The sequence below is a fragment of the Rhinoraja longicauda genome, chromosome 2 (assembly GCF_053455715.1).
Source record: "Rhinoraja longicauda isolate Sanriku21f chromosome 2, sRhiLon1.1, whole genome shotgun sequence".
In the NCBI taxonomy this organism is placed as follows: domain Eukaryota; kingdom Metazoa; phylum Chordata; class Chondrichthyes; order Rajiformes; family Arhynchobatidae; genus Rhinoraja; species Rhinoraja longicauda.
In genome coordinates this window covers 94,283,327-94,300,754 of record NC_135954.1, presented here as the reverse complement: position 1 = coordinate 94,300,754, position 17,428 = coordinate 94,283,327, and the positions used below count along the sequence as shown (strand labels likewise).

The 17,428-nt window shown below is 40.7% G+C and overlaps 1 protein-coding gene across 7 annotated transcripts in view; it reads right to left on the bottom strand.

Moving 5' to 3' along the window:
• galnt11 (UDP-N-acetyl-alpha-D-galactosamine:polypeptide N-acetylgalactosaminyltransferase 11 (GalNAc-T11)) overlaps positions 1-17,428 on the bottom strand; it is a 108,570-nt gene that overhangs the window by 15,172 nt on the left and 75,970 nt on the right. For 6 of the 7 annotated variants that reach the window (XR_013549113.1, XM_078424545.1, XM_078424516.1 and 3 more), the window contains 6 exons: positions 16,001-16,250; positions 12,730-12,847; positions 10,280-10,432; positions 8,341-8,559; positions 1,166-1,270; positions 292-429 (listed from right to left, as the gene is read on the bottom strand). Coding sequence is in view for 6 of the 7 variants with exons in the window: in XM_078424545.1 (XP_078280671.1) it covers positions 292-429; positions 1,166-1,270; positions 8,341-8,559; positions 10,280-10,432; positions 12,730-12,847; positions 16,001-16,250 (983 nt within the window). In the remaining variant the exon portion in view is untranslated. The remainder of the gene's footprint in view (positions 1-291; positions 430-1,165; positions 1,271-8,340; positions 8,560-10,279; positions 10,433-12,729; positions 12,848-16,000; positions 16,251-17,428) is intronic. The other variant, XM_078424554.1, reaches the window with a different exon arrangement.

The following is a 17,428-nucleotide window of genomic DNA, read 5'->3' as shown; positions in this document are numbered from 1 at the left end:
TGCGGATATGATGACGTTGGCCAGAGATGGTAGTTGCGGCAATGACTTGAGGCTTGTAGCTCACATACAAGGCTCTGATTTAACTGGGACAGAAGCTGAGGAGGGTCAGTGTGCAAGAGCAGAAGGTCTATGGACAAAGGCTTTGATAATTACAGGAGGAATTTGAAAAAAAGAAATGGGATTCAGCTTGAGTAATTTACTGTACGTTTATTTATGCATCAGGCATTGCAATCAATCAAATATGTCACAATGGGTATATGCTGAAGCACTAGAAAATAATAAGTTGCTTACCCCCAGAATCCACTGTTGTGATCCCCCAGAGCCGTGACATTTCATAAGACGTGGAGAATCTGATGAGTGAGTCTCTGCCATGTCCAGGCAGAGAAGGTTAGCCAAAATTAATTCATGTTCTTCATTATAAACCCAAATCTGCAAATATCAACACCAGTGAGAATAGCAAATAATAGAAATTAAATGCAAACTAAAGTAGGAATTTCTCCTCTATTATTCATTAATACAAGAAAGTTGAACTCAGTTTCTGATGTTCTTCAAGGGAATTAATGTAGAACAGAGGACAAATTATTACTCTACAGTAACTCATTGAAATATTGAGACAAAACTAATTATAGGTATGACTTGAATTTAAAACTAAAGACGATTTGCATCAGAAAATATTATTTACATATAAAGTATTCTTTGTATTTGCCTGTGAATGTACTGTGCCAAATGTGACCCGTGGGGTTAAGACACAAGGAACTGCAGACAACCCAAAAGGTTCCTTACGTTTTTCCCTTTTGTTTCTCGCCAATTTAGCACCTTTGAATGACTGCAGCTTTGCTCTGAAACATCCACCAGTGAGCAGGCCCTCAGAGCTCCCTCACCCACAGGTGTGTTTCAGTGGGAATTTTGTATTTCTGTGTCGGTCATCTCAATTCCTGAAACTGAGCTTAATGTGCAATATACCAGAAACTACAAATATACATTTTTAACTCCACTACAAGAATGGTTATATTTATCTACCAAAAATCAAGAATTTATCAAAGAATTGTCAAAACAAAATCATACATTATGTTGAACATTTAAACAGAAAAAAAATCTTTCAACTTGGGCCAGAAAGCCAGGTGAACAGGGTAGAAGCCATACCTGCCGGGAACAAACCACTCACTTGATTTAGATCTGATACGTCACATTCTTTGACTACCACTATTCCTCCTTTCTGGCTTGGATGGCTCTGGGCACTGATACACTTGCCTGACAGCAGATGTCTTATCTGTGGAGATGGACACCAAATTTGGTTACATCTCATCAAAACAATAATTATTTATCTAGTGATTTGCAGCGGTTCCTTGTGGTACATGAAGTTCTTGCAGCCCAAATCACCCACACTGCTGAGGCTCCAGTAATAAGATACACACGTGCATGGGTGTGGCCCACAAAACTCATTCAATTCTACAAGTGGAGCTCATTATGGCAAACAGATTGAGAACTGTTGATTGGTACTATTAACTTTAACTACACCCTTGACTGTAATAATAAATAGACCTACTTTCTGTGTAAACGCCATTTCTCTTAAGTTCACTTAAAGATTTAATAGTGACTATTTTGTGTTGGCCTTCCTCACTGGTACACAAATCATCTTCAGAATCAGAGGGGTCCCAACTCAAAATGTCATGTTCTCCCGAGATGCTGCCTGACCCATTGGCTTACTCCAGCACTTTATCTTTTTCTGTAAACCAGCATCTGCAGTTCCTTGCATCCAGAAATCTTGAAGTATATCCTATCAAATAGTGTATGGTATCAAAGTGAAGACATTACTGCCTAACATCTAGAAGCCTGAACCACTCATCCACAGCCAGAAATAGACCATGGCAGCTGGGGAGATTAAATTCAGATAATTAAATAAACTTGTAATTAAAAGCTGGTGTAATTATGGCAATCATGAAACTACTGGATTGATGTAAAATTATATCTGGTTCACCCATATGTATTAGGAAGGAAATCTGTCTTTCCAGGTTCTACCTCCATAATCATCAATGTGATTGACTCTTAACTTAATTCAAGGATAACCTGGAATGGACAATGAAGTCTGTCACTGCCAGCAACATCAACAGCTCATGAATAATTGAACAAAAATTCCTTTAGGATTCTGAGACTTTCTGATAGGTCAACATTTGGGTTTCTCCTTTCTAAATCCAAGCATTGTCAGACTCAATCAATTTAAGTGGCAATACTCAATTCCACCCACCATAACAAACTACTCAATTCCTACTCTCCACTTTCTCTAATAATCTCCCGCAAGATACCCTGTCAGAAGACTACAAATGCCATTCCCATTAGGATCACAAAACTATGCAGCATGGAAACAGGCCCTTTGGCCCATGCCGACCAAGCTTGCATTCTGGGCTAGTCCCATTTGTCTGCATTGAGTCCATATCCCTCTAAACCCTTCCTATCCTGGATACAAAGCTGTATTTTGAAAGATGTAATTGTATCTGGTTCTATAGCTTCTTCTGGCAGCTCATTCCAAATTGCCTGTGTTTGGTTCCTGGCCATCTAAATAGTTCCTCTCCATGTATATGTCTAAATTTAAATGTTGTATTTATACAAGCCTCCACCATTTTTTCTGGCAGCTTGTTTATTATATATGTGGAAAAAAAATCCCTCGGATCCATTTAAATCTTTCCCCTCTCACTTTAAACCCATGCCCTCTAGATTTAGATTCCATTCCAGTGACCTTATCTATGCCACTAACGATATTATAAATAAGGTCACCCTTAAGCCTCCAAAGAAAACACCCAGGCTACCTACTACCTCCTTATAACTCAAGCCATCCAGTCCCTGGATGTCAACATCCTCGCAAATTATTTCTGCATCCTTTCCAGCTTAATGATACCCTCGCTATTGCCGGGCAATTTAGATGTTAACTTCTGCTGTAAGTGACACACAAAATGTGAAATGACCCTGCAAATGCTGGCACAGATCCATCTATTTCATAACCTGTTGCTTCGGAATGGTCGAAACTAATCCAGAGTAACCTGACCTCAGAAAGTTCATTTTACTTAATCTACTGACAAGGCACAGAGGGGTATGGGTCTAATGCAGGCAAAAGGGATTAGTGTTGATGGGCATCACAGTCAGCCTGTTTCTGTGCTGTACATTTCCACAATTTGCATCTTGTTTCCAGATACTCAGTTATTTTAGCTCAAGGGCTGAAGGTTGGGTGTCAATGCCACAGGTTTTCTTCCCATTTCAATCTAAGAGAAGCCCAGAAAACCCAATATACAGCTGAAATCATACTTTGGGGGATTTTTTTTCACCAAACGTACAAGGTCATTTCACCTTGTCAGCTGCTTTTTGCACGTGTTCTCCAATCACTGCGAGAGACTGCTCTGCTGAAGGTGACAGATTGATTTTAACCCAATAATTTATGTTGCCATCACTGCAATTTACAAGAGAAATCACCCTGTTAATTTTGGAGATAGACATAAAATGCTGGAGTAACTCAGCGGGACAGGCAGCATCTCTGGAGCGAAGGAATGGGTGACGTTTCGGGTCGACACCCTTCTTCGGACTGTTATTTTTGGGAAAGCTTGCTGTTGTTATGACTATTAGTTCTATTTCTGTTATGTCTTTCAGTAATGCACTGTTTAAGTAAATTCTGTCGAATTCTCCTTGCTTCCAAATCACTGGTTAACACAATGAAATCGTTGGATATTAAATTAATTCAGGAAAAGTATGCAGTAACTCAGCGGGTCAGGCAGCATCTGTGGAGAACATGGAAAGGTGACATTTTGAGTCAGGACCCTTCAGACTACTTGTGGTGGTGGGGCGGAAGAAAGCTGGCAGCGAGGAGAACATAGCCAGGCAAGTAATAGGTGGATTTAGATAGGCAGATGGTTGGACAAATGCCAGAAATGAAAAGACAGAAGCTGTGAGACAAAAGGGTTGGTATTGTAAATTGTGAAGCGACAGGAAGGAATATATAGGTGAAGGGGGAGGGGAGAAATACATGCAAGTCCAAGGGGGCAGAGGGGAGTGAGGAGAGGTGCCAGGTATTTTGGTTAGTTACCTACATGTGCAGAATTCAGGATTTAGTTTTAAAGGGTTCTGTTTTGAAGAGGCCGAGAGTTTTTTTTTAATGTGCTTTAGGTCAAACATGAGGCTGCAACAATGAAAATAAATATTACAAGGAAGCCAACCATTTTACAATTGGTTTTATTCCCGATTGAGAAAGAGATATTAATAAGCAGCTGACTAACCCCAGAAGTGGTTAGAACTAGTAATTAACTGAATTAAAGTATTTAGATTACTTCCCCAGAGGGAGTAATTGGCCTCTCAGGAACAAGACGCAGCAGTGAAGCAACACGACCACACTCCAGGGGACAGTGAATGCTGCTAGGGGAGCTCAGGAATCTGATTTTAAAACTCCCCAAGTTTTTTAATATAGATTTTGCACTATCTGAATTAAGCACCTACATCCAAATAGCAGCTGAGCAGTTTCACTGAACTGTATCAATGTGTTCATTGTAATATACCAAGTATGGTCTCAACTTGCAATATGATATACAAGCTGGTGTAAATCAGATACAACTTTTTCTCTTCCATGCCCTTGCCTTCACAGGTGCATGGGGCTGTAAAACAGCTGGCCTTCACATGGGAACCAGGGCACACCAGCATGGCACAGACATAAGGCTGAGACATTTACAGAGGTTTGAGTACTGGACGGGAATAAGAAGAAGTGAAATGTTACTCAGGGAGCAAGTAATTTAATTAAGCAAAGGTTACTCGTTCCTCTGCAGAACACAGTAGCCATTTTATTTCTCAAGGGTTCTCAATTAATTGCAATCTCATTGCAGCAAATTAATTGCCCTTCAGTTCAACTGATTCTCAAAAATAGACAGAAATAAAATGTGATTGTCAAGGACTAAATGTTGATGAGCTAATTATCATAGCCATGACGTTTTCACATTTCAGAGAATTGAGCAATATTTTAACAGTGAAGAATTTCCATAATGTGTTTCTTTAAGAAGACACCATTTACTCACACCAAATTGTGGGCTATGATTCCAAATCGTTCTATACTATTTTAAACATGTTTCTGGTGCATTGACAATTGGCACTGCGCGAGCGAGGGTGGATCTTGGAGTTCTGAACTTCGGTTGGTGTCAAGAAGTAATTCTCAGGAATCCAGTGGAGAAAATTGGCAGGAATATAAAGCAGAGTGGGTGTAAATCAGCTCTTGTTGTCACCTTTTGAGCAATAAAAACTAACATTAGAGAAAATTATCCTCAATTTGGGATATTTTTTACAAGCTGTGTGATCTTCTGAACTCCAAAAGGACTATAAGAGTCAAAACCAAGCCAGTAATCTAGGTTGCTAGACTCTGGTTTCTACCAGGTAGTTACACAGTCTATTAGTAATGACACTAGTCACAGAACCATAGTTGTACAGCACAGCAATAGACCTTCCCAAATAGTCCAGGCCAACCACTGCTAGTTCCAATTGCCCGCATTTACCTCCTATCCCTCCAAACAGTTTTCTGTCCAGATGTCTTTTTAAAAATATAACTGTACATATCTCTACCACTTCCTCTGGCAGCTTGTTTTACAGAGCCACCGCACATGAAAAAAATGTCCTTCGTTCCTTTTAAATCATTCCCCTCTCACTTAAATTTATGACTCCCTGAGGGGGGTAGGGGAGGAGGGAAGAGACTGTAACTCTGCACCTGATCCATGTCCCTCATAATTGTATTTTCCTCTATACATACACCTCTTTGCTCCTTCGCTCCAGTGAAAACAGCCCCAGTCTATCAAATATCTTCAATGTTACAAAAGCTCACATAGTCAACATCTACTGCCCTGTCCTCGTTAGTCCTCTTGCTCACCTCCTCAAAGAAAAAAATTGTATCAACCTCAAAAGCTGTGATTTTTCACGCACAATGCTATGCTGTCTATTCTTGCCTTTCCAAATGCAGATAGATCCCGTCTTGTTTACAATTCCCTCCAGTAATTTTCCTACCATTGATTTTAGGCTCACCAGACTATAGTTCTCTGGCTTGTCTTTGCAGCCTTTCTTGAATAAAGGCACATTAGTTACCCTCCAGTTTTTTCTCATCCCTGCCAGGGCCCCGATAATTTCTTCCCCGGCTTCTCACAATGTCCCAAGTTGCTCTTGAACAAGCCCCAGGGATTTATCTAGCTTTGGTCCCACTCTAGCATTAAGTAGGTGAGTGATGCCACATGTACAGGAGCAATTGGCTTTCTCATTTTTCCATGAATCCAGCAGCCAGGCCAAGTTTCCCCTTCCACTCTAGTCTAGGACATTATTGCCTGTACAAAAATCACTATAACTCCTTTGGAAGAGCCGCTTTGTTAATCAGATATATTGGTGTCTAGTATGTGATCCATTACCAGCACATCCTACTGGTCTGTGCCTATTTTCCTCACATGCAGAAATAATAATAATAATAATAATAACAAGCATTTATTTTATATAGTTTTATTTTATAATGTTTTTTTTCTATTTATAGATAAGAGATAAATGCATTTTTTTGCATACTTCCTGACTCTTCTGCAGATCCTAAGCTCATTGATTGATATCCACTACAATCAAATCCCGAAGTTCAACTGGAGCCCTTGTCACGTTGGCCACTGGGAATTTTCAAACAAGGAATGTTCAAAACAATTTGCCTACCAGCAATTCCAACCAATCTGCAGTCAATGTTTTGTCACATTATTGTACATTGGCTTGGCCTGCAATGGAGCCCACGTACCCATTAGCATTTAGGTAGCACAATCTGAGAACTTGCCTACTTCTACACAATTATTTATCAACCCACGACAGAGCACATCAGCCACGATACACAGAAGAGCTCTTCATCTAACCATTCATTGGTTTGGGAGATGTACACCACATCTCCCACTTGAACCCACTCCAAATCCAGAATTGCCATTCACATTATCCAACACTGCAGGGTCACAAACAATTGCTCTGTATCCACAAATAATTCATAATTGTTTATTATTTTATTGCCTCATAACACAGGTTTAACAGTAATTATCACCAATGTCTGCCTTAAGCATTCATTTTTCTCCTGCAGGGAGCTCAGAGTCTGCAACAAAGGAGGAATAAGGCTGAGGTTCATTATACAACATTATACAACTTCTGAGACACCGAAGGTTGTAAATCTTTAAAAGCTCAGGTTTGAGAGCTCCCAGCTGTGTACAGCAGAAATCTAAGTGGGTGGAGAGCCACTGGTAAAGGTAGCCATTGGTTGAGAATTATTTTGCATTCTGACTCTGAAAGTTAGTAATATGTTCTATTCTAGTGAAGAACACTTACAAATCTGAAGGAGAGCAAAGAAAAATAAATTAATGTATAGTTTGATATCTTTCATCTCAGGCTGGAGATAGTGACAATGTTACTTCCAGTCAGGATGGAAATGACTGAATATTTTCTTCATCAATTGGGCACGGTGACTGTACTATGAATGATTGAACTGATCTTATGCACATAATCTATTTTTGACTACCTTCCATCCATTACACATTTTGCTGGAGACATTATTCTACATTTAATGGGAGAAGCTGCTGTCGTTTCTCACAAATTTTGATCCACAAACTGGTTATTTTTGAATAAACTGACTGCGTTGCTGAACAATAATTGAATGTGTTCTCCATCATACATCCTGCTCCGTCTTCAATTCACCGGCTGACAGATTAGTCAACACTCAGTTCATCTTTTACATTTCAACCTGGTCTTGCATTCTCAGAAAAATTTGGTGCAAGTTGCAAATAGCAATAAAGTCACAAGTTTCATATTAAATTATTGGCAATGGAAATTTCAGGATCATTCAGTCAATTACAGTACCAGATTAAATAGGCATATTACACTGCAACAAAACTGCAAAAAGTCTTCAATGGCACAACAGAAGTAGTAATTAGATTCCCTTAGACATTCTCAATTTACTGATTTTCCAGCACACTGTTCCAGAGCCTTTCTGCATTATCCTTTTCCATGGCCTGGGGGTTGGGGGGGAGCCGAGACACCAGCCCGCAAAATCTGCTATGGGAACGGATCTGCCAGCTCCAGCAACCCGGAGTTCCAGAGACCCGGCCGCAGGGAGCAAATTTGACCCACCAATCGGCACGGAGGTTCCGATGAGGTCAAGATTGTCCGCTTCACCCAGCCTAGGCACCACATTTTCGGGGGTGGGGGGGGGAAAAGAGAGAGAAAACTACCAATTGCCGGAAAATCAGTAGTGTACTTGTACTAACAAAGCTTTTACAGCAGCTTTCCGAAAGGCCACTGATAATTTGGCACCCTAAGATTAAGCCTTACCCTTCCATGCTGGAGAACCTTTGGCCGTTTCACGGCTCTATTCAGCGGCTGCTGCACTCTGGCTTTTTCATTTGGTCCAAGAACTTGCATCTCTGGGTAGACATTGTCCAGATACCACTTGAACGATTTACACTTGAGCCTTCTTCTCAGCTCGACACGTTCACTGATGTTACCATAATTTCTGACTCTAAGCTCAGGCCTGAGGGCAAAGTATTGTTCCTGAAATGTTTTTAAGGTTTATGTAGTTAAAATTGAAGATGATTAATATTTTTTAAAGCCTCAAGAAAATGAAGAAACCCTGATAATTGATAAAAGGCGAATTAGCATCTTGACAATATTATGTGGATAATTAAATCTACATGAATTACCCAAGACATTCAATTACGTCAATCTGAAATAAGAACCATAAAATAATAAGACTGGCGTAATAGCATTGCGATAAACTGCAGCAGGATATAAACAGGTTGGTGAAATAGACAAAAACAGCGATGATATTTTACGAGGAAAATTTTGGTCAGGAGAAAGATTAGAGGCAATATAGAACACTTCTGAAAGAGGTGCAGGAGCAAAGGGACCTGGAGATGTAGGTGTACGTCATTGAAAGTGACTATCAATAAAGGTTTAGAGTTTAAAAATGTGTTCAATTCATCATCACATTATAGCATGTGAAGTCATACAGGTCCAGATGAGATTTATGAGAATTATTTCTCGGGTGAAGGATTATGGTTACACAGCAGATTGGAGGGGTTGGGGGTGTTTTTTTTGGCGACAGCTAAGGGAAGATCTCATAGTATATGATGAGAGGTCTGGACTATGGACAGTGAGAGGCTGACATGTTGGTGGTAGGGACAAGGATTAGGGGGTCACAGATACAAAGTGAAAGGAAAAATAATTAAGAATGACATGAAGATTTCTCTTTCACAGCTTGGTGGAATCTGGAAGGTACTTTTTGGAGATGTGATGGAAGCTGCTTCCATTTTGGCCTTCAAGATGAAATTTGGTTAAAAACAAAATGGTGAGGAAAGATTTGCAAAGTTTACAGCAAAGAATTCTGGATGTGGATCTAATCAGTTACTCTAGTAACGTATAAGATTATTAAGGGGTTGGACACGTTAGAGGCAGGAAACATGTTCCCAATGTTGGGGGTGTCCAGAACCAGGGGCCACAGTTTAAGAATAAGGGGTAGGCCATTTAGAACTGAGATGAGGAAAAACCTTTTCAGTCAGAGAGTTGTGAATCTGTGGAATTCTCTGCCTCAGAAGGCAGTGGAGGCCAGTTCTCTGAATGCATTCAAGAAAGAGCTAGACAGAGCTCTTAAGGATAGCGGAGTCAGGGGGTATGGGGAGAAGGCAGGAACGGGGTACTGATTGAGAATGATCAGCCATGATCACATTGAATGGTGGTGCTGGCTCAAAGGGCCGAATGGCCTCCTCCTATAGTATATAGTAGTGAGCTTGAGTGGACACAATGAGCCAATGGGGTCCTCGAGCTGTAAAATGACCACCCCCAGTAATAACTGTACCAGAAACTCTTAGTATAGAGGTCCACCATTGATTTTCCAGCACACTTGCTTCCAGAGCCTTTCTGCATTAACCATTTTGCCAGAGCAACAGAGGTCATGACCTCCAAGAGGAGCCAGGCTGAAGTATCAGTGCCATGGCCACAGGAGGCAAATTTGACCGGCCGATAGATGCAGAAGTCCCAATGAGGTTGAGATCGGCCGCCTCATCAGGCCAAGGCAACACATTTTCAGTATGACGTCCAGGGAGAGGGGGAGGGGTTCAATTGTGCTCTTGTGATTGTATCCGGATTAAAGGAAGCACCTGACCATTAGATGCCGGAGAAACGGTGGTGGACCTGTACTTATGCGAATCAAAAGCAAGTCATCCTCTGCAACCAGCCTTGTTAATTTGTCCTTATGACCAGTGACATAACGCACCTTGTATTCATCCATCCAGACATGTGCCAGGCGAAGAGAATTGTGTGCCATGGTATCCTGCCCTCTGGGTGAACCATACGGCCGACGCTTACGGAAAATGTGCCCAACCCTGGAGCAGGGAATGATTTTTAGCTGACCCCCGCACGTCCAAATCTGAACCAAAACAGAACATGGACATGTTACCTAATTGTACTCAAGACAAGAATAGTGAATAACAGTTTGTTTTTTTAAACAAGATTTCTGAAACTTGAGATATTTTAAATATTCCATTTTCTGGGAGAATTCCTCTTTAAAAGGCTGACCCAGTGCATTCATCACCCAGGCTTCATGGGATATCATGGAGAAATCCTTGAATTTATCTATGTTGGTTCCCTTTTTGGGGATCAGTGCCCATCTTATGATTCAATTCATTCCATGTCAATTCTTACGACATGTGTGCACGGAATTAAAGATGGATGGCATCATCTATTGAAGAAAAAGACAATATTTTTAAAACTCCTTCCTTGACCAGGGGATGCTTCAATTCTCTTCACTATGGACTGTGGTCACACAGTGAGCAAGTTGGGAATGACTGGATGTTCTATTCTTAGTGATGTTAGCTGGGGGAATAAACATTACCTAGGACACCTGTTCTTCTGCATAGGAGATTTGAAGCTCACAGAGGCTTCGTTTTATACACTTATCTGAACATGCCTGTGACATTCATCTGTCGAGGCACAGAAGGGATGCTGAAGCTGCACTCTGCCACTACAATTACACCATCTGTATTTATGTTCTGTCTTCAACAGAGCAAATCGTCATTTCACAGGAAAGACAACTAATAAACTCTGACACTCAGCCGTGTAAGATATTTAAGCCAGAAGATCCAAAGCTTGGACAAATGGGTAGGTTCTAAAGGGGGACAGAGGAATGTGAATTAAGGATGAGTAAATTTCAGACAGGCCTAGGCAGGTAAAGGCACTGCCACCACTGATGAAGCAAAAGTGCAACTGATGGAACATAGATTTCCAAACGGGCTGTGGGAATGGAGAAGTTTACAGAGATAAAGTGGGATAAAATCTTGTAGGCATTTGAAATTGAGGTGAGAAATTTTAAAATTCAATGGTAGCAATCTTAGGCAAACACAGATTAGAAACACAGGGGTGATGGGTCAACATGGAAAAATAATGGCAGAGACTTGGACGAAATAACATTTATAACAGAAAGAGTGAGGCAGATCCATCTGGTGTTAATTTTAAAGTAAGAAAAGTTTGGATGAGGGCTGCAGCAGAGATGAGCTGAGCCCAAGCAGAATTGAAGATAAATCAAAGATAGTCCAAGGGTCTCCAATGAGGTAGATATTAATTCAGGACTGCTGTCCAGTTGTTGATAGGGTGGGGGAGTTAAAGTGTTTATCAAAACACTTTACTTAACCAGTTCCAGTTCCACCTCCAGTTTAAATTCCATTTAGAATATTTTGGAGGACCAAGAACCAAGAACACTTTAACTCCCCCTCCTATTCCCACCCTGGGCCTCCTCCATTGTCAGAGTGTGGCCCAGCGCAAATTGGAGGAACAGTACCTTATATTCGCTAAAGTATTTACCAGCTACTAAGAAAAAGTTGGAATTATATCCGTTCAGTTGGTATTTAAAACCGTAAAATGGTGAGGCAGGATAAACAGAAACAGATTATTTCCAATGATTACAGTTTAGAATTCCCCAAGATGGAAATATCAAATACCAGAGGGTACAGCTTGAAGGTGAGAAGAGCAAAGTAAGGGGGATGTGCAGGGCAGGTTTACTTAAATAGAGGGTGGTGAATGCCTGGAACACGTTGCCAGGAGTGGTGGTTGAGGCAGATACGACAGTGGCATTTAAGAGAATTTTGGATAAGGGTTGGCCTTGGCACCATGTTCGGCACAGACATTGGACCGAAGGACATGTTCCTGTGCTGTACTGTTTTATGTTCTAATGCAAAAGCCTAGTACAAAAGGCGTTTAGGAGAGAGATCAGGAGAAATGTAATTATAGAAACATAGAAAATAGGTTCAGGAGGAGGCCATTCGGCCCTTCGAGCCAGCACCACCATTCATTGTGATCATGGCTGATCGTCCACAATCAATAACCCTTGCCTGCCTTCTCCCCATATCCCTTGATACCACTAGCCCCTAGAGCTCTATTTAACTCTAATTAACAGTGTGAAACACATTGTCAAGTGGTGATTGACACACACCATCACAATATTTAAGTAGATGTTTGAAGAAAAGGTGAATGTACAGGAACAACATGGGCATGTGGTATTAGCACAAATTGTTCTGTGGAGGACAAACATTATCAGCAACAGAACAAGTTATTTCCATGTTATAATTATAACTTAAGGTAGTTTTAAGTTCTATTTACTTTCTTTAAATAAGCCTTATTAAGAACTGTGCATTAGAAAAGTGAAATTTCACATAAGTCAAAAAACATTACCCTAAATGAAATTTCCAGATTTTCTCCTCCCCAAATATCCATGCCACTATCGTACTGTCCAAGTTCATTAAAGTAATCCTTGTTCATTGCAAACAGTCCTCCTGCCATTGTAGGTGACCTGAATAGGAAGAATTTATAAAGAAAATCGTAAATCTAATCATATAATTAATGTAATTATAATTCAGCAGTGCAAATCTGAGCTAAATTATTTCTGAGTTTCAAACACTGCATTTCCTATTTACATTTTTCATTATATTAAAACAGAACAAACGGACTAAACTCAAACATGTTTGCCTCCTGCCCTTTTCTTACAAATTTCCAAACATGCAGAGCCAGTATTTCCAAGATAGGTTTATCATGCTTGTTCCAAGATTTAAAAAAATGTTTTTGAACCAACCAGCTTCTTCTTACTTTAAATGCTGTTAACAAACAATAATATCCCTCTGCGCATTACAGGCAGTAATTCCTATGAGAGCAGCGGATTTCAAGCTACTGAAGGCACAATTATGTATGCTCCTGTGCCCCAAATCATGCTGACATTCTCCTCTCACCTGCAGACACTTCACTGAAAGGAACAGCAGCAACAAGAGATGGGAAACGTCGGATCTAGTGATAATAATGGAAGATGGGGAGGAAAGCATCCACATAGATTGGTATTGAAAGGAAGACCAAGATGAAATTATGGAGGAGAGAGAATAGTGCCAAGGCTAATCTGGCAGCAGGAAGGTCTGTGAAAGTATCTGTGCAAGATTTGGGCACTGGCAATAATGAAATGACATTAACACCTCATCAATAAGATCAAGTTATTGGATATGGTAAATCAAGAGAGAGGATGACAATGGAGGAGGCCCAGGACAGAAAGGTCAGATTGGGAATGAGAGGGGGAGTTGAAGTGCTGAGCCACCGGTAGATCAGGTAGGTTAAGACGGACTGAGCGGAGGACTTCAGCGAAATGATCACCGAGCCTGCACTTGGTCTCGCCTATGTAGAGAAGTTGACACCTGGAACAGAGGATACAGTAGATGAGGTTGGAGGAGGTGCATATGAACCTCTGCCTCACCTGGAAAGACTGTTTGGGTCCTTGGGTGGAGTCAAGGGGGGAGGTAAAAGGATAGGCGTTGCATCTCCTGTGGTTGCATGGGAAAGTACCTGGGGAGGGGGTGGTTTGGGTGGGAAGCAACGAGTTGACCAGGGAGTTTCAGTGGGAACGGTCTCTGCGGAAAGCAAAAATGGGTGGAGATGGGAAGATGTGGCCAGTAGTGGGATCCCATTGGAGGTGGCAAAAATGTTGGAGGATTATATGGGGTGGAAGATGAGGGGAGTTTGTCCTTGTTACGTATGGGGGGAGGGGGAGCAAGAGCAGAGCGGATCAGGAAGGACTGCAGGTCAACATATACAAGTTAGAAGAAATGATAGTCAGGTGTCAGATGTAAATATATGCAAATATATAAAACATACAATTCAAGATACAAAATAAAATTATTTTACAATAGAGTTTTAGTGGTTAGGGGGAAAGGTTTAGATAAATGCCCAGAGTTGGGGAAGCGAGAACCAGAGAACTTGGGTTTAAGGTGAGGGGTAAAGGTTTAATAGGAACCTGAAGGGTAAATATTTTTTTTACACATTAAGGGTAGTGGGTGTATGGAACGAGCTGCCACAGGAGGTAGTTGAGGAAGGTACTATCTCAACATTTAAGCAACATTTAAACAGGATAGGACAGGTTAGGGGTATGGGCCAAATACAGGCAGGTGCGACAAGTGTAGATGGGGCATGTTGGTCGGCGTTGGTAGATGGGCTGAATGGCCTGTTTCCACACTGCATGACTCTATGACTCTAAATGGAAAGACTGATTTCTAAGACAATTAGATGAAATGTGGATGTAAAATATTTTGAGAGATTCTTTCCTGGCATGCACTGTTTCAATGGCAATATTCAAAAGGAGGCACGGAGGCGTAGCGATAGAGCTACTGCCTTACAGTGCCAGAGACCTGGGTTCGATCCTGACGGCTGGTGGCTTGTCTGTATGGAGTTTGTACGTTCTCCCCATGACCTGCGTGGGTTTTCCCCCGAGATCTTCAGTTTCCTCCCACACTCCAAAGACGTACAGGTTTGTAGGTTAATTGGCTTGGTATAAATGTAAAATTGTCCCTAGTGTGTGCAGGATAGTGTCAATGTGCGGGGATCGCTGGACGACGTGAACTCGGTGGGCCGAGTATCTCTAGGCTAAAGGAATGCAGCTTTTTTGCTGAAATATAGAAACGGAGCGGGTGTGTCCAACTGATGAACCCACTAGCCATCCTCTGCTGATGAGGATCACAAAAAGAGAATTAGAATTACTTTACTTTATAGCAGAGAACACTGAATTTAAAATCTGGACATGAAAATGAAACGTCTGAATATCTGGCAATCACAGAAAGTATGAGTAACACAATAATTCTCTGGATTAGAACTAACAAATTATAGTTAAAGCTTCATATTATTTATTTGATTTACTTGATATAACTGTTTTTAACTGGAATGAAAAAAGTTAAAGGACGACCAGTAAAAAAATCATGATATTGTTAGGAGATTACAAAGAGTGAAATTTTGCATCACTTTTTTCATGAATTGTGCATAAACTCTCACAGATTTAATGACCAAAAGAATGTAGCAGTTAACAAATCCTCCCCAAGAACTTTGTCATAACGTTGAATATTTTGTTATAAATTGCTTGATGATAGATATGGAAGAAAAAAAATTGAAACAAAAGTAAACCTCAAAAATCACATTACTTGGACTTGGGTAGAAGTTTTCTTGTGTAAAGGGGCGGAGTTTGTGTACGGGTATATCTGGACTGCAGATCCTTTAGAGTTGTCTGTGGAAAATAGGGAAACTACAAGGAGAACCAAGAGTGTTAATGCCAATTGAATGCAAATTGTAGATTTGGAATTAAGAATACTGGTGTTGCAAAGGTTAAGTCCCATCTGTAAAAATGGCTTCTGGAACACAGCACATAACAGTAATGAATATGTAAATTAGAATTGTGGAAAGAATAAAAACATAGAAATAAAAGTTTAGTGATCTCTCAACCTGCACGCTGGTCATAAGTGAAACTTTAGCTTACATCATCATGGAGTACAACTCCCTTCATGAAAGCAGATTTGCCAGTTGCTGGCTACATGAAGTAAAGTTGTTTACTTCAGATTGCAAAATTTAAAGAAAATCTTTATATATATATATATAAAGATATATATATCTTTATATGTAAGTATATGTGAAATTGGTTTACTACTTGATTGCTGTTGTTTGTCCCTCTGGTCCATTCAACGTCGAAGCAGGTACTGGATCCCACTTGAAGTGCAGGCCCCAGTTAAACCCTCCCCTCACAATTGGGGAAGCGCTGTAGATTAATGTGTCAGCGTTGATGATGTCAATCACCGGGCACACCACAGTCTTGCGATCCTGCATAATTGGAGCCAGCAGGGGTTGTAGCCACAACTCATTCACCTCGCAGTGACTGTCAAGAAACACCAGTATATCTCCTATGGAAAACAAACGTTATAGAATTTGGTTACAAAACTGATTTCAAAGCATAACTAAAACCAATTTAAAAAATACCAAATAGACTACTCAAGTGGTGAATCATTAGCCCGGCTAATGATTCACCATTATTCAGTAATTATTTTTTTTTAATTAGTTCTACAATTGTTAACCGTTGCAAATCTAAATTAATTCATAAAAGTAGTAAAAGCCACGCAAACTTTTGCGATATTTAACAGCGACGCAAGCATATTTTTCCTCAGTTGCTTTCTGGACAATAGTTTGTTGCAGCAGACCGTCTAACCATAGCAGAACCTGGGCAACATTTATTCCAATGTTGGGAAACAATATCAGACTTGCATCCGGGTGTCGAGTTGGGAGGGATCAGGAGCAGGGGTTGGAGGGGTGCACTACACAAACTCCTGCAGATTAGCCAGTGCTTAGCCCTGGATAGCTGCCTGTGGAACATGCAGTGGGCACATCTCTATTGCACCATACATTTTCTATGATAATGTAAATTTCACAGCGGCATGTTATTGTAAATTTAGTCAAGGCCACAAACTTCCTGCAGTTATCTTCCTTCCTTATCTTGCATCCTTACTGCTGGAGTCCTTCAGTAATCTATTCTTCGACTCGGGTGAAATTATTATGGGTAACAAGGAAATGGCAGAAGAGTTGAACAGTACTACGGATCTGCCTTCACTAAGGAAGACACAAACAATCTCCCAGATGTACTAGAGGACATAGGATCTACGGGGGTAGAGGAACTGAAAGAAATTTGCATAATGCGAGAAATAGTATTGGGTAGACTGATGGAACTGAAGGTTGATAAATCCCCTGGGCCTGATGGTCTGCATCCCAGGGTAATCAGCGAGGTGATTCTAGAAATAGTGGATGCATTGGTGACCATTTTCCAATGTTCAATAGATTCAGGATCAGTTCCTGGGGATTGGAGGATAGCTAATGTTATCGCACTTTTCAAGAAAAGAGCGAGAGACAAAACGGGGAATTACAGACCAGTTAGCCTGACATCGGTGGTGGAGAAGATGCTGTAGTCAATTATTAAAGAGGTAATAACGGTGTATTTGGATAGCAGTAAAAGGATAAGTCCAAGTCAGCATGGATTTATGAAAGGGATATCATGCTTGACTAATCTTCTGGAATTTTTTGAGGATGTGAC